The sequence below is a fragment of the Petromyzon marinus genome, chromosome 38 (assembly GCF_048934315.1).
Source record: "Petromyzon marinus isolate PM22_M1 ecotype Great Lakes invasive population chromosome 38, UKy_Petmar_22M1.pri1.0, whole genome shotgun sequence".
Lineage (NCBI taxonomy): Eukaryota > Metazoa > Chordata > Hyperoartia > Petromyzontiformes > Petromyzontidae > Petromyzon > Petromyzon marinus.
The window spans coordinates 1486658-1511760 of record NC_133704.1 but is presented as its reverse complement, the minus strand read 5'-3'; the positions used below and the strand labels follow the sequence as shown (position 1 = coordinate 1511760).

Here is a 25103-nt window from a genome sequence, read left to right as displayed (position 1 = left end):
AATTTCAACTTGTAACGCGAGCCACACGCTGAGCCGGCACCAACAGTTGTCCAAGCTCAGCAGTCTACAGATTCAGGTGTTATCGGCCATTTAATTAGTGCTAAGATATGGGAGGAAACCGGAGCACCTCGAGAAAACCAAAATATGCGAGAGGGAAATCTCTCCTGTACAGACCGAACAGGTGGAGTCCACATTTTGTCTGTACCGCCTTCTGGAAAGTCAAGGTATAACTGCTGGACACTCACAGAAAAAAGAGTTTAGCTGCATTTGTACGGTGATCAATCGGCATTGCCTCCGCAGTGCTGGATTGCAGGCAGCCACGTGCAGTATTGCCACCACGGCTTGGCTATACTGCACGTATAGGGAGCACGTGTTTATTTCTCAGCAAGTGATTGGTTACTTGAGTGCAGTAGCCACATTGTGGCATTTATTTCGTAAGATGTGGCCTAAAATAAAGATGTATTTTTCTTACGTGTGTGGTTTTGCTTTAGTAATGTTGCTGTTGTACATCTGGTTATTTTTTTAGTTTTATAAACGACAGTGGCGTCACTAGGGTTGGTGTCACCCAGTGCAGTAACTCATGGTGTCACCCCTCATGGGCCTCCGTCCATACCAGACCATACAGAATCCTTAGTAATGTGTTTTGTACTAATGTTTCTGGTAAATGGTAATTCCCGTAAATAACTGAATGTAATGGCAATAGTGACATAAACAACTAGCAACATTTAAATTACACCTTTAAATGCCAATATTTCCTTTAATTACTCCATTCTCAAAAAAGTTATTGATCTAAGTTCACAAATACTAATTACCACAGTATTGCACCTAAAACACCAGAAAATTTGACAAAACCAGCGACTAAAAACACGAGCAGCAACAGCGCGTGCAGACGAAAGCACGTGATTCGAAGCGTCACTGTAATTGGGTAATAACAGCTCTGACCGGAGGGCATTCGAAGGTTCAAAAAGTAAATTCGCACAGGGATTTAGCCTTGTAGGTATATTAATACAGTACATGTAAGCTGGGCTTACGAAAAATGTTTTTGTTACAACCACAAGGATATTTTTTTTTAATAAAAAAAAATAATTTCTGCTGAAACACTGCACAAACATTGTATAGACAGTCATTTTGGTGTCACCCCCTCTGATGGTGTCACCCCCTCTGATGGTGTCACCCCCTCTGATGGTGTCACCCCCTCTGATGGTGTCACCCCCTCTGATGGTGTCACCCGGTGCGGTCCGCACCACCCTAGTGACGCCACTGATAAACGAATTTAATTTTTTGACCAAAACATGGAAATCGTTTCCTTTTCAAATGGAAAGCACTCATCCTGTTAGCCGTCTTAAACCAACCGTTTACTAAAAATGTGCATCAGTTTGATCGACCCTGCAAAAATTACGGGCTGAGTTAACCCTCAGCGGAGTAGTAACTCACAACCTTCTTATTGATTATGGTGTTCAAATATGTCATTGGCCTCAGTTGTAAAAAAAATACCATTCTGCTCTGTAACCTTGAAGACTTTGACAAAACGAGTCTGTAAATCAATGAACTCTCACCTGCGTAAGGAACCAGCATAAACATCTATACGACTCTTGCACGTACCGTATTTTCTGTGATAAAGGGTTTATTTTACTTGGCGGCGTAGTACTGTCAGGGCCGTCCATACGTTGGCTGCGGGACCCGGGGTAAATCCCACATCGTGTGCCCCCCCCCCCACCCCCCATGCCTTCAAACTAAACTGGAAGTATTGCATCTGACACCGTGAGGTCGAAACGCGGGGCTTGGGGCGGGCGCTCCGATTCACCGTACCCTAGGGACGGCTCTCAGCCCTTTATTGTTCAACGTAACACAACCACACGGCACGAAGTCGTAAGGATTAGGGGCCGTCCATAAATGACGTCACGCACCTAGGGCGGGGGGAGGGGGGTCAGACATGTGTGACGAAGGGGGGGGGGGGTGAGAAATGTGACAAATAAAATACGCACTACAATGACAATAGTTTAAAGCGATTTGAAGCATGTTTTATTTGGGGGGGGGGGGGGGGGGCAGAGCTTTGTGACGTCATATTTGAGGGGGGGGTCAGACTTTTTGTGACGTGTGACGAAGGGGGGGGGGGTCAAAAATCGTCCACAATAGCGTGACGTCATTTATGGACGGCCCCTTAGCTTGTTCAAATAACCAGATATATCTCTCTACGTAATGCTGCAGACCAGTTCAACTCGGCGTCTTCATCTCCGGTTTGGCCACATGACCTGTCGCCTCAACAACTCGTGATTGCCAGCCAGCCCGAGCTCAGGTGACCGTGACTCATGGGAAACACTAGCGGTGCAAACGTTCAAACTTGTTTTATATATTTTATTATTTTATTGTTTCCCTTCAACGTGACTTTACCGAAAGAGCTAAGAATACATTCAAACACTCTCAACATTTATTTAAAAAGCAAACTGTACCTGTTTTGACCTGATTTAAAAAAAAAAATAGCCAGCGTCTGCCCAAAGATTGCAGTTTACAGCAGCTGGACTGAGGGAATAAGCGATTGGCTTATTGATGTTGTAAGCGATTGGCTTATTGATGTTGTAAGCGATTGGCTTATTGATGTTGTAAGCGATTGGCTTATTGATGTTGTAAGCGATTGGCGTATTGATGTTGTAAGCGAATGGCTTATTCCCTCGGCGGTTTGAAGCATGTGTTGTTTTTTTTGTTTTGTTAGCGAGCACCTATTCAAAACTAAATAAACTTTCATTTATATTACCAGCTAAGACCCACTGAACTATATAGCTCAACGAAGCATCTTACGTGGAACTGTATCCCTGAATGAATGGGTAGGTAAGGGGCCGTCCATAAATGACGTCACGCGATTTTGGACGATTTTTAACCCCCCCCCCTCGTCACACGGCGTCACAAAAAGTCAGACCCCCCCCTCAAATATGACGTCACAAAGCTCTGCCCCCCCCCCAAAATAAAACATGCTTCAAATCGCTTTAAACTATTGTCATTGTAGTGCGTATTTAATGTGCCGCTGCACTCTGATGTTGTAGGAGAAAACATTTATTAAAAAAGTCTATTTAATCAAGTAGAACGTATTCTTAGTTTTTTCGGTAAAGTCACGTTGAAGAGAAACAACAAAATAACAAAATATATATAAAACAATAAAAAATTCTCACGACGTTTCGACCATAACTCAAACGGTCATCATCAGGTGTGTCGGTTTGCATAAATTTATTTTGAAAACGGCATATTTATTTATATATATAAAAATAACGTTTGCGTCACGCGCAACGATGGCAGTTTGCCAGGACTAGTCCATCTATTTTTTGAAAAGAGGAGGGGGGAGACGAAATTTGTTTTTATGTATGCTGTCTGAAAGGCACTGTAAGCGTGAACAATCAATCAAGAACTGAAATGATTTATCAAATCTTTCCAATGATTGCTAAGATAGAATCCATCTTCTCGGTTGAAATTGTCTCTGTGTTTGTATATGTGGATAGCCTCATGAACGAATCTCTCATGGAAGCCAGATGGCTTACAAAGAACCTCCGTCTTGGAAAAGTCAATGGCATGTGAGCCTACTGAATTAGAACAATGATCTGCTACGGCCGAGGTGTTGGTCCTACCGTGTTTAAGGTCTGCTTTATGTTCACGAATGCGGTCCGAGATATGGCGTTTGGTTTCTCCAATGTAACTACTACCACAGAGGCAACTTAGTTTGTAGACACCAGGGTATTGTATGTCCGGAATCACATCTTTTACAGACGGAACCAGATCACGGATTTTATGTAATGTGTTGAAACGGACCTGGATCTTGTGTTTATTCAAGATTTTGGAGATCTTTTTTGTGATCCCAGCAATGTAGGGTAAAGTGATGGTTTTGAAAGGCTCCTCAAGAGGGTTCTTCTTCATGGTTTGAGTGATAGCTTTGCGGATTGTATAGTCGGAGTAACCATTAGCCCTAAGAGCTTGGTGTACGTGCTTGAGTTCACTGCTTATGTGTTCCTGGTCGGATATGCATTGGGCTCTATGATACAGAGTCTTGATGAGAGAATTCTTCTGTGATGGATGGTGGTGGGAATCCGGTTTCAGATAAGCATCCGTATGGGTAGCTTTCCTGTAGACAGAGTGGCTCATTGAACCATCAGGTCTCTTTTTAATTAGGACATCCAAAAAAGGTATCTTGCCATCTATTTCGACTTCCATGGTAAATCTGATGGCTGGGTGTATGGAATTGATGTGGTCGAAGAATTTGTCTAGAGCAGGCCGGCCATGTGGCCAGATGACAAAAGTGTCATCCACGTACCTCTTCCATAAGGTTGGGCGCAGAGTGGCAGTCTGGATGGCGTCAGTCTCAAATTTCTCCATGAAAATGTTAGCTATAACTGGAGAAAGGGGGGAGCCCATTGGGGTGCCCTCAGTTTGTTTGTAGAAAGTTCCATTCCAAGTGAAGTATGTATTGGTTAAACAGTGTCTCACCAGGGGGGGTACCTCAGTGTTTAGTCCTTGATGAACCAAGTCTTCAATGATTGCAATGGTGTCAGGTACAGGAACCTTGGAGAATAAGGAAACTACATCAAAACTGACAAGCAGGTCGTCTGGGGACAGGGAAATACCCTTGATTGTTGATACCAGGTGAGTAGAATTTTGTACCGCAGAGGTGGTCTTTCCAGTGAAAGGACGCAGGATTTCAGACAAAAAATGAGCTAGTTTGTAGGTGGGGGAGTTGATAGTAGAGACTATGGGACGAAGAGGTGTATCAACTTTATGTATTTTTGGTAAGCCGTATAATCTTGGTGGCCTGGCAGCAGAAGGTTTCAACGAAAACTGTTTAGATTGATCAATTAATGCGGTTGAATCAGAAATTATTTTGTTGGTTTGTGTGACGAGGCTGTTGGTGGGATCTCTTTTTATTTTTGTATAACTACCATCGTCGAGTAATTCTTTAATTTTGTTGTTGTATTCTATTTTATCCATGATAACAGTAGCATTGCCTTTGTCACCTGAGAGAACTACAATATCATTCCTCTTTTTTAATTTATATAATTCAAAACGCTCATCTTTGCTGAGGTTGCTAGCTGGCATCTTAGCGTTTTTGAGGGTTGCAGCGATTTCAGATCTTGCTACGTCTGCAGCGATGTGACCCAGGCCCCTGAGAGCAACGTCTACTTGGGCAATTATATCATTAACTGGTATGTGTTTAGGTGTGACTGCAAAGTTTAGACCTTTAGCTAAAACGGATTTCAGACCATCGGAAATAGAACTGTTACTGCGATTAATTACGACTTTATTAACGTCTAACTTTTTGGTGTGTGGGTCCGGTCTTTTGTTTAAGAGGAGGTTAAATTTGGAAATCAGGTTTTCCTTACATTTGGTCGACATAGTAGCAGCTGAAGAGGCAGTCATATTGTCTACATGTTCCCAATCCGATGTGGACATTATTGCCGTCAATGATAAGTGTGATTTGTAGAGTGTCTTGTCTAACTGATCTAGTTCTGTGCGTATAAGTCTGATTTTTTCTGAGATAAGAGCTAAGCTAGTTTTGAAAAGAATTCGTTTCGCATTAGAAGAAGTTACAGTAGCAGAGGTGAGTGTAAATGCGATTGGTATTACCCCAGAGTCGCGGCATCTCTTCAGGAAGGTGAGAGACTCGATCAGCTGAGCTTTCTTATCCCGGAGTTTGTTGAAAGATCTTAAAGTTATGTGAAAACCCTCCCCGTAGAGGCGATTAAATTTTGATTTAAAGCTTTCGTGACTGCAGTAATTCATATTCTTAGTTTTTTCGGTAAAGTCACGTTGAAGAGAAACAACAAAATAACAAAATATATATAAAACAATAAAAAATTCTCACGACGTTTCGACCATAACTCAAACGGTCATCATCAGGTGTGTCGGTTTGCATAAATTTATTTTGAAAACGGTATATTTATTTATATATATAAAAATAACGTTTGCGTCACGCGCAACGATGGCAGTTTGCCAGGACTAGTCCATCTATTTTTTGAAAAGAGGAGGGGGGAGACGAAATTTGTTTTTATGTATGCTGTCTGAAAGGCACTGTAAGCGTGAACAATCAATCAAGAACTGAAATGATTTATCAAATCTTTCCAATGATTGCTAAGATAGAATCCATCTTCTCGGTTGAAATTGTCTCTGTGTTTGTATATGTGGATAGCCTCATGAACGAATCTCTCATGGAAGCCAGATGGCTTACAAAGAACCTGAGGACGGCTGCTTGCGTTGTGGCCGAAACGTCTTCGACCACATCAATTCCATACACCCAGTCATCAGATTTACCATGGAAGTCGAAATAGATGGCAAGATACCTTTTTTGGATGTCCTAATTAAAAAGAGACCTGATGGTTCAATGAGCCACTCTGTCTACAGGAAAGCTACCCATACGGATGCTTATCTGAAACCGGATTCCCACCACCATCCATCACAGAAGAATTCTCTCATCAAGACTCTGTATCATAGAGCCCAATGCATATCCGACCAGGAACACATAAGCAGTGAACTCAAGCACGTACACCAAGCTCTTAGGGCTAATGGTTACTCCGACTATACAATCCGCAAAGCTATCACTCAAACCATGAAGAAGAACCCTCTTGAGGAGCCTTTCAAAACCATCACTTTACCCTACATTGCTGGGATCACAAAAAAGATCTCCAAAATCTTGAATAAACACAAGATCCAGGTCCGTTTCAACACATTACATAAAATCCGTGATCTGGTTCCGTCTGTAAAAGATGTGATTCCGGACATACAATACCCTGGTGTCTACAAACTAAGTTGCCTCTGTGGTAGTAGTTACATTGGAGAAACCAAACGCCATATCTCGGACCGCATTCGTGAACATAAAGCAGACCTTAAACACGGTAGGACCAACACCTCGGCCGTAGCAGATCATTGTTCTAATTCAGTAGGCTCACATGCCATTGACTTTTCCAAGACGGAGGTTCTTTGTAAGCCATCTGGCTTCCATGAGAGATTCGTTCATGAGGCTATCCACATATACAAACAGAGACAATTTCAACCGAGAAGATGGATTCTATCTTAGCAATCATTGGAAAGATTTGATAAATCATTTCAGTTCTTGATTGATTGTTCACGCTTACAGTGCCTTTCAGACAGCATACATAAAAACAAATTTCGTCTCCCCCCTCCTCTTTTCAAAAAATAGATGGACTAGTCCTGGCAAACTGCCATCGTTGCGCGTGACGCAAACGTTATTTTTATATATATAAATAAATATGCCGTTTTCAAAATAAATTTATGCAAACCGACACACCTGATGATGACCGTTTGAGTTATGGTCGAAACGTCGTGAGAATTTTTTATTGTTTTATATATATTTTGTTATTTTGTTGTTTCTCTTCAACGTGACTTTACCGAAAAAACTAAGAATATGAATTACTGCAGTCACGAAAGCTTTAAATCAAAATTTAATCGCCTCTACGGGGAGGGTTTTCACATAACTTTAAGATCTTTCAACAAACTCCGGGATAAGAAAGCTCAGCTGATCGAGTCTCTCACCTTCCTGAAGAGATGCCGCGACTCTGGGGTAATACCAATCGCATTTACACTCACCTCTGCTACTGTAACTTCTTCTAATGCGAAACGAATTCTTTTCAAAACTAGCTTAGCTCTTATCTCAGAAAAAATCAGACTTATACGCACAGAACTAGATCAGTTAGACAAGACACTCTACAAATCACACTTATCATTGACGGCAATAATGTCCACATCGGATTGGGAACATGTAGACAATATGACTGCCTCTTCAGCTGCTACTATGTCGACCAAATGTAAGGAAAACCTGATTTCCAAATTTAACCTCCTCTTAAACAAAAGACCGGACCCACACACCAAAAAGTTAGACGTTAATAAAGTCGTAATTAATCGCAGTAACAGTTCTATTTCCGATGGTCTGAAATCCGTTTTAGCTAAAGGTCTAAACTTTGCAGTCACACCTAAACACATACCAGTTAATGATATAATTGCCCAAGTAGACGTTGCTCTCAGGGGCCTGGGTCACATCGCTGCAGACGTAGCAAGATCTGAAATCGCTGCAACCCTCAAAAACGCTAAGATGCCAGCTAGCAACCTCAGCAAAGATGAGCGTTTTGAATTATATAAATTAAAAAAGAGGAATGATATTGTAGTTCTCTCAGCTGACAAAGGCAATGCTACTGTTATCATGGATAAAATAGAATACAACAACAAAATTAAAGAATTACTCGACGATGGTAGTTATACAAAAATAAAAAGAGATCCCACCAACAGCCTCGTCACACAAACCAACAAAATAATTTCTGATTCAACCGCATTAATTGATCAATCTAAACAGTTTTCGTTGGAACTTTCTGCTGCCAGGCCACCAAGATTATACGGCTTACCAAAAATACATAAAGTTGATACACCTCTTCGTCCCATAGTCTCTACTATCAGCTCCCCCACCTACAAACTAGCTCGTTTTTTGTCTGAAATCCTGCGTCCTTTCACTGGAAAGACCACCTCTGCGGTACAAAATTCTACTCACCTGGTATCAACAATCAAGGGTATTTCCCTGTCCCCAGACGACCTGCTTGTCAGTTTTGATGTAGTTTCCTTATTCTCCAAGGTTCCTGTACCTGACACCATTGCAATCATTGAAGACTTGGTTCATCAAGGACTAAACACTGAGGTACCCCCCCTGGTGAGACACTGTTTAACCAATACATACTTCACTTGGAATGGAACTTTCTACAAACAAACTGAGGGCACCCCAATGGGCTCCCCCCTTTCTCCAGTTATAGCTAACATTTTCATGGAGAAATTTGAGACTGACGCCATCCAGACTGCCACTCTGCGCCCAACCTTATGGAAGAGGTACGTGGATGACACTTTTGTCATCTGGCCACATGGCCGGCCTGCTCTAGACAAATTCTTCGACCACATCAATTCCATACACCCAGCCATCAGATTTACCATGGAAGTCGAAATAGATGGCAAGATACCTTTTTTGGATGTCCTAATTAAAAAGAGACCTGATGGTTCAATGAGCCACTCTGTCTACAGGAAAGCTACCCATACGGATGCTTATCTGAAACCGGATTCCCACCACCATCCATCACAGAAGAATTCTCTCATCAAGACTCTGTATCATAGAGCCCAATGCATATCCGACCAGGAACACATAAGCAGTGAACTCAAGCACGTACACCAAGCTCTTAGGGCTAATGGTTACTCCGACTATACAATCCGCAAAGCTATCACTCAAACCATGAAGAAGAACCCTCTTGAGGAGCCTTTCAAAACCATCACTTTACCCTACATTGCTGGGATCACAAAAAAGATCTCCAAAATCTTGAATAAACACAAGATCCAGGTCCGTTTCAACACATTACATAAAATCCGTGATCTGGTTCCGTCTGTAAAAGATGTGATTCCGGACATACAATACCCTGGTGTCTACAAACTAAGTTGCCTCTGTGGTAGTAGTTACATTGGAGAAACCAAACGCCATATCTCGGACCGCATTCGTGAACATAAAGCAGACCTTAAACACGGTAGGACCAACACCTCGGCCGTAGCAGATCATTGTTCTAATTCAGTAGGCTCACATGCCATTGACTTTTCCAAGACGGAGGTTCTTTGTAAGCCATCTGGCTTCCATGAGAGATTCGTTCATGAGGCTATCCACATATACAAACACAGAGACAATTTCAACCGAGAAGATGGATTCTATCTTAGCAATCATTGGAAAGATTTGATAAATCATTTCAGTTCTTGATTGATTGTTCACGCTTACAGTGCCTTTCAGACAGCATACATAAAAACAAATTTCGTCTCCCCCCTCCTCTTTTCAAAAAATAGATGGACTAGTCCTGGCAAACTGCCATCGTTGCGCGTGACGCAAACGTTATTTTTATATATATAAAAATAAATATGCCGTTTTCAAAATAAATTTATGCAAACCGACACACCTGATGATGACCGTTTGAGTTATGGTCGAAACGTGAGAATTTTTTATTGTTTTATATATATTTTGTTATTTTGTTGTTTCTCTTCAACGTGACTTTACCGAAAAAACTAAGAATATGAATTACTGCAGTCACGAAAGCTTTAAATCAAAATTCAAGTAGAACGTGTTTATATTTATTTAAAGTTCTGCATTTTTACGTAACGTCACAGTTCTCGTCACGAATGTCTGACCCCCGCCCCCAGGTGCGTGACGTCATTTATGGACGGCCCCTAAGAGTGGTGGCAGCGCCGCACAGATATTTCGTAACGTCCTGTATGCAAATTGTCGCTCGCGTAGCGGCAATGCAGCCAGGCAGGGCGAGCCAGTGTCACCAACAATGGGCCAAGCTCGCAGACTGCTGAGTGTTTATTCGAGTAATTGTATATGCAGGTACTCGTTAAAGGCCGAGTCCATGTACAGGACTCGAATGGTTCAAAGAGGGCCGTGCTTGCTTGTGTTGTACCAATGCTGCTGAAATTGTGCATTCCGAGAAGGCCACGTTGCTGATAAAAAACAAACATTTTACGTGGAGGGACAGATATGGGAAGGAGGGGAATTGCTTGTATTGTGGAATTGGTTAAGAATATAACCCGGATGCAATCCGTTAGTGCATGAAACTACGAACCTATACACCTGGTGTCCTGAGTTTAATTCCCGGCCACGTGTGTCAATGGTGGCGTGGCAAGTCAACGAGTCCTACTGGGGAATCCGCGCCGACTCGCCTGGGTGGGTGAAGTATGGCCAAACAAGCCCCTACCACCTGCGCAACGTGGGGGAACATTCGTCCAGCAGTAGATTTAACAAAGAGTCTGCAGGAGCTCGATGTTGGCGTGCAGGAAAGTAAACAGCGCAGTGCAGCCGAAGTGACGGAAGAATCCGTGTATCAACCAAGACATCTTGAGATGCAGGTTATCTTGAGATGGCACGCATGTCACCCCGTTCCATAGACAACCCAGGCTCAGGGACTTCCCAGACGTATGTATGTTGAACTTTCGCACCGTACGTAGCCAACCGTGCTAATCGACGGTGCTTATTGAGACTGATCCTGCCGCGCCCCTCACCCACCCCCAACGTGCACGCGTGATGATAGCCGTGGGAAACCCGCTCAGATGCTCAGCGCGATATCAGAACCATATAAAAACACAAAACCGGTTATGCAAACCAGGCGGCATTCATATCACACAGCGTGGCTCAACGTGTTTCTATTAAGGTACCTTGAGGACAGATCCCTCCCCCCCCCCCCAAAAAAAAAATAAGCCATACGACAGGCAGCAACAAACAGCACCAGTTACATTTTGATTGAAAGCTTTCGTGACTGCAGTAATTCATATTCTTAGTTTTTTCGGTAAAGTCACGTTGAAGGGAAACAACAAAATAATAAAATATATATATAACACAAAAAATTCTCACGACGTTTCGACCGTTTGAGTTATGGTCGAAACGTCGTGAGAATTTTTTGTTATATATATTATTATTTTGTTGTTTCCCTTCAACGTGACTTTACCGAAAAAACTAAGAATATGAAGCACCAGTTACAGTTTAACAAGTTGTAGGCTTTCGTGACCAATATCATCCATAATAGAGATTTTTGGGTTAGATCGCGTAAATATATAAATGTGTCGTTAAAACCCGCCACCACCCGACACAGCCAACCAGTAAGGGTTGTTACGTAAACAGAACGTGACAATTCGTCACTTGTACAGCACACCCATAATTACAACTGTTGTAATTGTTGTAATTACAACAGTTGTAATTACTGGCGAAACGTCGTACTCAGATTGTAAATGTTGTGGCTTGGCTCTCCAACACACCGGTGTGCTGAACTAGTGACGAATTGGCAAGTTCTATTTACGTGACAACCCCTTACTAGTCCGTTACGTACATTCCAACCATGTCCTGGAAGGACTATATTCAGCCAAAATGTTGGTAGGGTATTAATAATTAATATATTGGAGCCTATTCTGAAAGCGCAACGTGTACACACAGGAACATTGTGCGATTGAACTTATCTCGTGTGAGTCGAGGGTCGGACTCAACTAGCCGGCGACATCCGCTCGACCCTGGTCAAAGTTTGCATTTGGTGTTGAAACATCGGCAGGAATGAATTTACAGGGTGGTCCACATGTATTGTGACGCCCAATTATTGCTTTCCTTCGCAAATATTAGGTTTTAGATAATGAAAGGGGGGGTCACAAGACATGTGGACCACCCTGTTATGTAATTTGTACTTATTGTAATTTATATATTTTTAGTGACTTGCTTAGCTTTCCTATACTTTGCACTCCTATCGGATTTTGTATTGTGTGTTGATGTACCTCTGACCCGCAGCCAACTGGACATCTATTATTTTAAAAAGAGCTTTATAGCTCATCGGATTCTTCCACTCTCAATCAAGATTCCGTGCGCGCGAGTGGAGCGCCCTCTGCGGGCACCCACGTGCGCTCTCGGCTACCGTATACTCTGGATTAGAGCACGACTGGGGGAAGTAAGACGCACAGCAAACACGCGTCCCCTTGTCGTGAAGACGTTGCACATTAGATCATACAAGACAACAACAACAACCGCCATTCGCCACTAAGTGGCGGTGACGTCACCACGACGCTTGTGCCAGGCCATGTGCACCTTGAGGCCTCGTACAAGACGCACACACGCGCACCACTCCCCACCCCCAACGTTTTGCGTTATACACGAGGGGTGAAGAGAGTGCGCGTCCTAGTCGCGAGAATACGGCCCCCGTACGCACACGCGTGTCGTGGCTGCGAGATGGGCGGCACGTGATGGGGAAGAGGAGTAGGAGGGGGCTGCTTGATGGTGGTGGTGATGAGGAGGAGGGGGCTGGTTGATGGTGAGTAGTAGTAGGAGGGGGCTGGTTGATGGTGATGGTGATGAGTAGGAGGAGGAGGAAGCAGCGCAGAGTCCACGAGAGTTACCCGCCCGCCCTGTCGCCATAAGCCGCCGGCTGCCACTACCACCATCACCATCATCACCACCACCACCATCGTCACCACCATCACCACCACCATCGTCGTCGTCGTCTCCAAGACGGCATCGTCTGAGCACCGCGGCCGCGATCTCCCGCAGAGAGCGGCATCGACACCTCGTCTCCGCACCTCGTCTCGGCCCTCGGCCACATTTCTTGCGGGGAGATGATATAGAGCACTGTAGTTTAGTAGACTGTAGTTTAGTAGACTGTAGTTTAGTAGACTGTAGTTTAGTAGACTGTAGTTTAGTAGACTGTAGTTTAGTAGACTGTGGTTTAGTAGACTGTAGTTTGGTAGACTGCTGTTGGCGTGACGGCACGCTGGCTTGCTGTCCACCGGACAGAGGGACAAGAAGACGGAGCCAGCCCCATCGTGCCCCCCGCCTCCATCCACCAACGGGGTTTAATTACATTCTCAAGTCAAACAAAACAACAACAGCAACAGCTGCTGCTGTTGCTGCGGTGTCGGGGCGGGGGGTTCATTCATTGTGAAGCCGGACAAGAGGAGGAGGAGGAGGCTCGATCGGCGCTGTGGAATTTCCCGGGGCGTGGGTTAAAGGGTGAGAGGTTGTCCAGAGAGGGCCACCAAGGGGCTCTGCTGAGTCGGCGTTGAGCATCACACGGGCGGCGTCCAGGGGGTCCCGGGCACAGCGAAGCGGTCAGGCAGTCGGAGGGGGTCCGGGGAAGGGCTGAAGAGTTGAGTAGTAGGGAGAGCGGGATCTTGGGGTTGTTTGAGAGGGGATCTCTTAGGGTTGTTTGAGAGGGGATCTTGGGGTTGTTTGAGAGGGGATCTGGGGGTTGTTTGAGAGGGGATCTTGGGGTTGTTTGAGAGGGGATCTCTTAGGGTTGTTTGAGAGGGGATCTCTTAGGGTTGTTTGAGAGGGTATCTTGTTGTTTGAGAGGGGATCTTGGGGTTGTTTGAGAGGGGATCTTGGGGTTGTTTGAGAGGGGATCTCTTAGGGTTGTTTGAGAGGGGATCTTGGGGTTGTTTGAGAGGGGATCTCTTAGGGTTGTTTGAGAGGGGATCTTGTGGTTGTTTGAGAGGGGATCTTGGGGTTGTTTGAGAGGGGATCTTGGGGTTGTTTGAGAGGGGATCTTGGGGTTGTTTGAGAGGGGATCTCTTAGGGTTGTTTGAGAGGGGATCTTGTGGTTGTTTGAGAGGGGATCTTGGGGCTGTTTGAGAGGGGATCTTGTGGTTGTTTGAGAGGGGATCTTGGGGTTGTTTGAGAGGGGATCTTGGGGTTGTTTGAGAGGGGATCTTGGGGTTGTTTGAGAGGGGATCTCTTAGGGTTGTTTGAGAGGGGATCTTGTGGTTGTTTGAGAGGGGATCTTGGGGCTGTTTGAGAGGGGATCTTGTGGTTGTTTGAGAGGGGATCTTGGGGTTGTTTGAGAGGGGATCTTGTGGTTGTTTGAGAGGGGATCTTGGGGTTGTTTGAGAGGGGATCTTGGGGTTGTTTGAGAGGGGATCTTGGGGTTGTTTGAGAGGGGATCTTGGGGTTGTTTGAGAGGGGATCTTGGGGTTGTTTGAGAGGGGATCTTGTGGTTGTTTGAGAGGGGATCTTGGGGTTGTTTGAGAGGGGATCTTGTGGTTGTTTGAGAGGGGATCTTGGGGTTGTTTGAGAGGGGTCTCTGGGACAGAAGGCTACCACCATGGGCGCGTTATTCCGCAGCGAGAGTATGAGCCTCATGCACATCTTCCTGCCCAGCGCGTCCGCCTTCGCGTGCGTGAGCGAGCTCGGAGAACGCGGCCTCTGCGAGTTCAGAGACGTGAGTACACACACACACGTGTGCACACACACACACACGTGTACACACACACACACACTCGTACAGACACACACTCGTACAGACACACACTCGTACAGACACACACTCGTACAGACACACACTCGTACAGACACACACTCGTACAGACACACACTCGTACAGACACACACTCGTACAGACACACACGTGTACAGACACACCCGGATACAAAGACAAAGACCCCCTATAGCCTGTAACAGACTGTAAGGGCTAGCCCTTAGCGAGTAGCAGCACCTATGAAGGCCGGCACGGCACACGAGGCGGTGGGCAGTCAACAACACGCACGGCCGCCTTTGTCTCCCCAGTCGCGATGTTTACTGCACATCGCACCAGGTACTCATTTGAGGCTGAGTCGACCTAGGGGAGGCCCAGGACCGGTTCAGATAATCGTCACCGGTGTTGGCCATGAGCGGGAATGGAACCCGGGTCGCCGGGTTCATAGGGCAGCGTAGCGCTAACCGCTACAGCACCGCTCCCCACACACACACGCCACTAAGTGTCGGTGACTTCGCCCGTGGCGCTTGTGCCAGGCTAGGTGCACCTTGAGGCTATCATGTGCAGTGTGGAAGGCTCGCTGGCAAGAGGGGGTCACGAGACAGAGCCACGTGTTATGAGTTCGGCAAGAGCTGTTTGCGTGTGGCACCTGTGAAGGCTGGCATGTTGCCATGCCAGCCTTCACAGGTGGGTGTCCACTGTCCAGACCACACCCGGCCGCCTTTGTCTCCCAAGAACGATGTTTACACACAGCTCCAGGTACTCATTTGAGGCTGAGTCGATATAAGGGAGGCCCAGGACCGGTTCAGATAATCGTCGCTGATGTTGGGCGTGAGCGGGAATCTGACTCGGATCGCTACACTACCGCTCCCCACACACACACGTGTATACAGTGTAAACACGTGTGTACAGTACGAGTGTACACTAGACACTTGTACGCAAACACGCGGAGACATACGCGAATGTAATGTACGGTACTCTCACGTTCCTGTGTACACACGTGCTCACACAACGCGTACACACGTGCTCACATACACAACGTGTACACACAGACAACGCGTACACACGTGCTCGCATACACAACGTGTACACACAGGCAATGCGTACACACGTGCTCACATACACAACGTGTACACACAGGCAACGCGTACACACGTGCTCAAATACATAACGTGTACACACAGGCAACGCGTACACACGTGCTCACATACATAACGTGTACACAGGCAACGCGTACACACGTGCTCGCATACACAACGTGTACACACAGACAACGCGTACACACGTGCTCACATACACAACGTGTACACACAGACAACGCGTACACACGTGCTCACATACACAACGTGTACACACAGGCAACGCGTACACACGTGCTCACATACACAACGTGTACACACAGGCAACTCGTACACACTAGGGCTGAACTATGAATCGATTTCAAATCGAAATCGCAATTTGAAATAATGCGATTAGTAAATCGCAAAGGCTGCGATTTTTTTGTGATTTTAAAGTCCTATTACTTTCTCATTGGAATTGTTTTATTTTTTTATTATTATAACTTTATTTCACTTAACAATTGTTCTATTTAAATTCAAACATTTTAATAAAAACATGTTGGAAGCAATTAATATCTTAACTTATCATCCTTACATTAGAATATATAGAGCAGTTCATATTCTGATGGTATCACGTGGTAATGCTCCATCAAATGTTCTCAATCTATTCCACAGTTAGTATTGAACTGAAGCTTGACTTTACAAAATGTAATCGCAAATCAAATCGCCATATATCTGTCAAAAACAATGCGCAATTAGATATGTCCCCCAAATCGTTCAGCCCTAGTAAACACGTGTTCACGCAGGCAACGTGTGTTCTTAAACTAGATGTTGGTGCTTTCGTCACTGCAGGAGATACACTCTGGTTTTTTCGGTAAAGTCACGTAGAAATAAGACAGTAAAATAACAATACTATACTAATACTATACGACGTTTCGATTGCAACACAAGCAATCTTAATCAGGTACAGAAGAGCTAAATTTAAGAGCGAGAGAGGAAACACAGAACCGCAGATATATACACAGACACCCAAATGGAGGGAATTAACAGATACACAAGGGGATACACAGTGCACAAAGAAGACGACAGATCTCCGCCCCCATGTAGCCCAGGGCCGTTGAGGGAAGTGTTTTGAGTGAGCATCTTCAAGACCAAACCAAACACAAAATACGCCGTTTCACCACAGCTTGTTGTGGCAAGTGCTGTTGGCAGGCACCTATTAAGGCCTGGACTGCTCGAGGGGGAGGGTGATGGTCATCTTTGTATCATACAATGCTGATGCGTATTCATTTAAGGTCGAGTCGACCTAGGGGAAGCCCAGGCATCGTTATGATATTTGCCATTGATGTTTTTTTCTTGGTCGGGAATTGAACTCAGGTCGGAAGGGTTCGTAGGGCCGCTGCCTCGTGTGTGTACCCAAGTATGTGTAGTGTACGTGGTTACACGTGCAAACCCATACACTTATAAGCACACACGTAAGGGGCCGTCCATAAATGACGTCACGCACCTGGGTGGGGGGGGGGTCAGACATGTGTGAAATGTGACGTCACATCAAAATGCGCAACTTTAAATAAATATAGACAACACGTTCTACTTAAATAGACTTTTTAAAAAAATGTTTTCTCCTACAACATCAGAGTGCAGCGCCACATTAAATACGCACTATAATGACAATAGTTTATAGCGATTTGAAGCATGTTTTATATTTTTGGGGGGGGGGCAGAGCTTTGTGACGTCATATTTGAGGGGGGGGTCTGACTTTTTGTGACGCCACTCATACGGACGTGTACACGTAATCGGGTGTACCAAAACACGTGCACACACCCACGGTCCTCTTGCGCATACACACACACACGCACAAAGATCCCCGTATAGCCTTAACAGACTGTAGGGGCAAGTGCTGTTAGCGAGCACGCACACACACACACATGCACACACACACATGCACACACACACATGCACACACACACATGCACACACACGCACAAAGATCCCCCGTGTAGCCTTAACAGACTGTAGCGGCAAGTGCTGTTAGCGAGCACCTATGAAGGCCGGAACGGTACACGAGGGGGTGGGTGGCCAGCACCACGCCCGACCGCATTTGCCTCCCTAGTGGCAATGTTTACACACCGCACCAGGTACTCATTTGAGGCTGAGTCGACCTAGGGGAGGCCCGGGACCGGTTCAGATAATCGTCACTGGTGTTGGCCGTGAGCGGGAATCGAACCCGGGTCGCCAGGTTAATAGCGCAGCGCACTAACCGCTACACTACCGCTCCCCACCACACGCACATGCACACGCACATGCACACGCACATGCACACGCACATGCACACGCACATGCACACGCACATGCACACACACATGCACACGCACATGCACACGCACATACACACGCACATGCACACACACATGCACACACACATGCACACACACATGCACACACACACACACGTACACACACACACATGCACACACATGCACAGGTGCAAGTTCTTATATTGGCAGATGGGTGGGGGCGGTTAAAATGTAAATGCTTTCACCAACTCCACTGACCGGCATGGTGAAGTATGGTCAAACAACTCCCACTGACCAGGATGGTGAAGTATGGTCAAACAACCCCCACTGACCAGGATGGTGAAGTATGGTCAAACTACCCCTAAGACCGGCATGGTGAAGTATGGTCAAACAACCCCCACTGACCAGGATGGTGAAGTATGGTCAAACAACTCCCACTGACCAGGATGGTGAAGTATGGTCAAACAACCCCCACTGACTAGGATGGTGAAGTATGGTCAAACCACCCACTGACCAGGATGGTGAAGTATGGTCAAACCACCCCCACTGACCAGGATGGTGAAGTATGGTCAAACAACGCCCACTGACCAGGATGGTGAAGTATGGTCAAACAACCCCCACTGACCAGGATGGTGAAGTATGGTCAAACAACCCCCACTGACCGGCATGGTGAAGTATGGTCAAACAACTCCCACTGACCAGGATGGTGAAGTATGGTCAATCAACTCCCACTGACCAGGATGGTGAAGTATGGTCAAACAACTCTCACTGACCAGGATGGTGAAGTATGGTCAAACAACTCCCACTGACCAGGATGGTGAAGTATGGTCAAACAACCCCCACTGACTAGGATGGTGAAGTATGGTCAAACCACCCACTGACCAGGATGGTGAAGTATGGTCAAACCACCCCCACTGACCAGGATGGTGAAGTATGGTCAAACAACGCCCACTGACCAGGATGGTGAAGTATGGTCAAACAACCCCCACTGACCAGGATGGTGAAGTAGGGTCAAACAACCCCCACTGACCGGCATGGTGAAGTATGGTCAAACAACTCCCACTGACCAGCGTGGTGAAGTATGGTCAAACAACTCCCACTGACCAGGATGGTGAAGTATGGTCAAACAACCCTCATGGCCGGTAAGGCATGAGTAGGGCTCATGTAACACTAACAAAGAATCTTCAATTAATTATAATTGAACGCATTGCATTGACAATGCCTTTATTGTAATCTTGGCAGTAATAGGAGTGCATTTTACCGTGGGAAGCCTTACTGAGTCTCAAGACTCCTTTCAAGAGGAGTCCTGCTACATTCTGATGTTTGGCCAATTCCAGTAATGAGAGTTTGTCTTCTGTGTTGAATAAACCGGAGAAAATCCACCACTCATAGATAGGATGGATGACACTCAAAGCTCTGCACAGATGGATTCAATAATCCGTTGCTGTGCTTCCATCTCCTGGCCACGCCTCTCAGCCAGTCACAACCCGATGACAGCACCTGCTATTCCCAAGCAGCCTCCAACCACACGGAACACTGACCAGGCCCAACACTGGCAATTTTAAATATTAAATGTACCCCCCCCCCCCCCAGGGGATGGCACTGAAAGTTCAGTCCCAGCGATAAAACAGTCAGCCAGCGAAATCATCCCCCCCCCCCCCTATCATTTCACACCATGCTGCAATGCTGTTTGTGATGGACGCACGTACAGAGTCGTTTGTTGTCCTTCCCCCCGCACCTCCGATTAGTGCGGTTGGTTACGTATGGTGCGAAATAAATTCAACATACATAGATATACGTACACACACACATTCCTCCACTTGGCATCACACTTCATCAGGAAGCACTGTCTGGAACGCTTTCCACATTCACATGATCGATGATTCACGCTCTGACTCCCCCACCCCTTCCCCCGATTGGCCAAGGGGGGCAAATCTTTCAAAATGTTTCTGGATGTTTTTCAAAGTGGAACCCGTGTCTGCTTATGAATACTTATCTCCTTGTTTCTAGAAACTTAATAGACCCACGAATTTCATTTGGCCCCACAAAGTGTTTAAATCCCAAACGGCCCACACACCGATATTTATTTACCCTTCACTGCTGGAATATCAACGTTTCCCGTTAACTCGTGTGTGGCCGGCCTAACCAAAACAAATATGAATCAAGGAGACTCGGGTGTTGTTCAGATCAGTGCACTGATGACCTGGGTGGGCTGACCCAGCACGATTGCACTACTTTGAACCCAGAGATAGCGGCGCCACCCTGTCGAATTTGTCACGAGCCCTCGATGTGCACAGCCTCGCGTGTTGCCATCGTCGCTGGTTGAAAACGCGGGTCCACAATTGCATTACTTAACTAGCGTAATGGCCAACATGCGATGTCGCACGGTTTGTCAAGTTAACGTGCCTCAAAGAGTTGCGTGAATCGGTAGCCAATCAAGAGTATTATGTTGAACTTCTGTCGTACCGTACGTAGCCAACCGTGGCACAAGAGTGGACACCGGCAAGAGCTGTGATTCACGCGACGGTGAAGCAATCGTCACAAACTACGCGACCGGAACGTGAAGTTCCCCTCTCGTACTTTTAACGTAACGCAAGGCAACGTCCAGCGTCCAACATCCTGAGTGTTGAGGCAGAAATCTCACCCAAGGTGCGATCAGTGCCAGTCCGAATATACGAATTCAGGAAATAAAAACTAAACGAAACTTTTTTATTTATTTTACCAGACAAGGCCCACTGAGCTATGTAGCTCTTTTTCATAAGCGACCTGGCCACAAATGATAGCGCAACGAAGTGGCTTATGTGTGTAAATTAATATCAGCCAAATACTCTTAAACGCATGTTTCTAAATATGGAGGGAAAAACCGGAGGGCCCGGAGAAAATTCCACGTGACCACAGGGAGAACATGCAAGCTCCAAATATACAGGTGTCAGGGTTAGGATCAAAGCCACGACCTCCTGCATACCTGGCGAGGGAGATAACAGCTTGCCACCGTGGTGCCCATTTACGAAGTTCTAAGGAGTGGAGCCAGTCCAGAAGGCGTGGACTGGTTCAGCAAAATGTGCACTGCCTTGGCACTTTGTGGAATGACTCGGCTTATCGTTGCAACGTGTTGGGTGGCGGGGGCGCGGGTTGAGTTCAGGATCCGCAAATGGCGGAACGCGTTTCGCCAGCCACACCGCCGTTGTACGTAGCGGTTGATTGATCAGTGGTGGGCGAGCCTCCCGCGGAGCCGCTGCAGGGCTCCAGTGAAGCTGAAAGCTTCTGTAATTCGTGGGAAAACGCAACATCCCACACGCCGGATGGGCATGGCGGGAAGGGCACGCGCTCTAGCACACGTGGCATCCGTGTCTTGATTGTGCGTACAAATGGCACGGGCAGTATACACAGCGTTCACGTGGGGGCAGAGTGGCGGAGCAGCGGTTAACGCACTTTGCTCACCGCTGAACCCTGCCACCTGAGTTTGAATTCCGACTAATGCCAAAACCCGCACCGACCGGCATGGTAAAGTATGGCCAAACAACTCCCATTACCGACACGGTATGGAGAGAGGCCCTCATCCAGCAGTGGTTCATGATTGATGACAGCGCTATGAACCCAGCAACCTGAGTTCGATTCCCATCCACGACTATCATCAGTGGAGAGTGATCTCTTGAGTCGGTCCAGTAAATTATTAACATCTTCAAGATTTCTCGTTTGACTTCTTCTTGACACTGCAACTTTATTTCCATTGTTTAAACCACCTTGCCCAACTTAACTTCCCACTGACCCCCTGACCTTACCTCTGGTGACCTCAGCCTCTCCCTGCTGACCTCTCCCTCCCCTCCCTCAACCTCCTCCCGCCATTGTCTCGTGAACGCGAGCAGATGAACGCCGGTGTGAACGTGTTCCAGCGGCGCTTTGTGGGCGAGATCCGTCGCTACGAGGACATGGAGCACACCCTGGGTAAGGCGCTGAATGCTGGGGCAGCATCGTCATTAACTACCCATGGTCTATCCACTGATGGTTGTAGCGGCTTTGCACCTTCTGCCGCTGACCCCCATGCCCCCGGCAAAAAAGAAATTGTGCCCCAACACGAGCTGCGTTTGTATTTTTGTCCAATTTCCCCCCCCCCCCCCCCCCCAACGGCCACGGAAGCGTTCATCACAGAACTCCTTCCGAGATATCCTTGCTATTGCTATTAATATGCCACGGCTTACATCGGTTGCGAATGATATCTGCACCCGGGCCTGGACAACCCCTCCCCTTCGCCGATCCGCACTGACCAACATGGTGAAGTATGTTCAAACAACCCCTGTGACCGACAAGGCGTGGGGGAGGTCTTCATCCAGCAGTGGACGGCGCAGGCCTGCACACCTGTGTGTGTTTGTGTGAGAGTGATGGAGAGGTAGTCACACGGTTAGCACGTTGCGCTATAAATACGGTGACCTGAGTTCGATTCCTCTCATGGCCAACACCAGTAACTTATCTGAACCGGTCCTGGGCCCTCCCCTATGTCAACTCGGCCTCAAAATGAGTACCTGGTGCGGTGTTTACACACCTCGCCCCCTCGTGTGCCGTGCTGGCCTTCATTGGTGCTCGCTAACAGCCGTTGCCCCAACAGTCTGTTATGGCTACACGGGGGATTTTTTTTTGGTGGAGAGGTTGGTGGGAATAGGATTTGTGGAACTGATGGAGAGTTTCCACAGCGACCATGTGCCGGGCCGTTTGAGTGAAAACAGGAAACGCAAAAGTGTGTTTTTTTATCACAGCTGCCTCGGTGCCACCGCAGATCACTGCCCCTAGACCCACGCGAGCGAACCCACATGCCCGGTCAATCATTACCCGTTGGGCGAGCGTGGCCTGTGTCTCCGATGTAAGGGCTGAGAGAGCAGAGCAGAGCATCTGCTCCCTCAGGGTTTTTCCTCTCCACAGCCAATTTCACTTCCTGTATTTTCACGACGACAGATGAATACAAATATAACTCAGGGTTCGTGCAGCGTCTAAATGTGACCACTGTACAGACAGAGCTTTTGTAGGGGAGTGAGGGAGAGAGGTGGGAGAGTGGGTGGAGGGGAAGAGAGTGAGATATGAGGGAAGAGGTAAGCAGGGCTGAGTCTGCCTCGCTTCTGTACTGTGAAAGATTCACAGCTAATAAAAATGTTACGGGTTTGGAATCAATATAAATAATTATCTAACATGTTCGTGTTTTTGTCTAACATCTGCTTGAGATGTTTGTCCAGTTCCTATTTTTTTTAGAGCTGTGTGAGCGGAGGATCTGCTTACCAGAGACGACCCCACCGCTTACCAGAGACGACCCCACGGGTTACCAGAGACGACCCCACGGGTTACCAGAGACGACCCCACGGCTTGCCAGAGACGACCCCACGGGTTAAAAGAGACGACCCCACGGCTTAGCAGAGACGACCCCACGGCTTACCAGAGACGACCCCACGGCTTACCAGAGACGACCCCACGGGTTACCAGAGACGACCCCACGGGTTACCAGAGACGACCCCACGGCTTGCCAGAGACGACCCCACGGCTTGCCAGAGACGACCCCACGGGTTACCAGAGACGACCCCACGGCTTACCAGAGACGACCCCACGGGTTACCAGAGAAGACCCCACGGGTTAAAAGAGACGACCCCACGGGTTACCAGAGACGACCCCACGGCTTACCAGAGACGACCCCACGGCTTACCAGAGACGACCCCACGGCTTACCAGAGACGACCCCACGGCTTACCAGAGACGACCCCACGGGTTACCAGAGAAGACCCCACGGGTTAAAAGAGACGACCCCACGGGTTACCAGAGACGACCCCACGGGTTACCAGAGACGACCCAACGGGTTGCCAGAGACGACCCCACGGCTTGCCAGAGACGACCCCACGGGTTACCAGAGACGACCCCACGGCTTACCAGAGACGACCCCACGGGTTAAAAGAGATGACCCCACGGCTTACCAGAGACGACCCCACGGCTTACCAGAGACGACCCCACAGGTTACCAGAGACGACCCCACAGGTTACCAGAGACGACCCCACGGGTTAAAAGAGACGACCCCACGGCTTACCAGAGACGACCCCACGGCTTGCCAGAGACGACCCCACGGCTTAGCAGAGACGACCCCACGGCTTAGCAGAGACGACCCCACGGCTTAGCAGAGACGACCCCACGGCTTACCAGAGACGACCCTACGGGTTAAAAGAGACGACCCCACGGGTTACCAGAGACGACCCCACGGTTTGCCAGAGACGACCCCATGGCTTAGCAGAATCAGAAAGGGTTTTATTCGCCATGAAAGTTCACACAGACAAGGAATTTACTTTGGCAGGAAGGTGCATACATTCAACATATAGGAATCTTAAATAAGTGGTATACAAGTCTAAACTATACTAAAGGTACAAAGTCTAACTAACACTAAGGGGCTAAAGTATGTAAAGTTTTGAATAAATATTGAATATAAAGTAGCTATAAGATACAGTCTAAAAATACAAAAAATACAAATAGGGTAACAGTGTATATATGGCAAGGTGTTATTTTGTAGATAAAATGTTAAAGTCAGTGTAAGCCCTTGGCCTTGTTGAAGAGGCCAGCAGCGGTTGGGAAGAAACTGTTTTTGTGGTGTGAGGTTTTGGTCCTGATGGACCGCAGCCTTCTACCGGAGGGGAGTAGCTGGAACAGAGAGTGTCCAGGGTGGGAGGAATCGGCCACAATCTTCCTTGCTGGCCTCATGGTACTCGAGGTGTGCAGGTCCTCGAGGGTTGGTAGATTGCAGGCAATCACCTTCTCAGCAGTGTGGATGATACGCTGCAGTCTGCTCTTGTCCTTGGCAGTGGCAGCAGCGTACCAGACGGTTATGGAGGAGGTGAGGATGGATTCAATGATCGCTGTATAGAAGTGCACCATCATTGTCTTTGGCAGGTTGAATTTCTTCAGCTGCCGTAGGAAGTATATCCTCTGAGCTCTTTTGGTGAGGGAGCTGATGTT

General features: G+C 47.0%; 1 protein-coding gene across 3 annotated transcripts in view; it reads left to right on the top strand.

Moving 5' to 3' along the window:
- The first annotated feature begins 12677 nt into the window (after positions 1 to 12677).
- Positions 12678 to 25103, top strand: part of LOC116950282 (V-type proton ATPase 116 kDa subunit a 3-like) — a 46930-nt gene continuing 34504 nt past the window's right edge. The window contains exons 1-2 of one of the 3 annotated variants that reach the window (XM_032967972.2): positions 12678 to 12839; positions 21996 to 22074. In XM_032967972.2, the coding sequence (XP_032823863.1) occupies positions 12837 to 12839; positions 21996 to 22074 (82 nt within the window). In that variant the 5' untranslated portion in view covers positions 12678 to 12836. Of the gene's footprint in view, positions 12840 to 13892; positions 14742 to 21995; positions 22075 to 25103 lie in introns of those variants that run through there. The other 2 variants (XM_032967971.2, XM_032967970.2) reach the window with 2 other exon arrangements.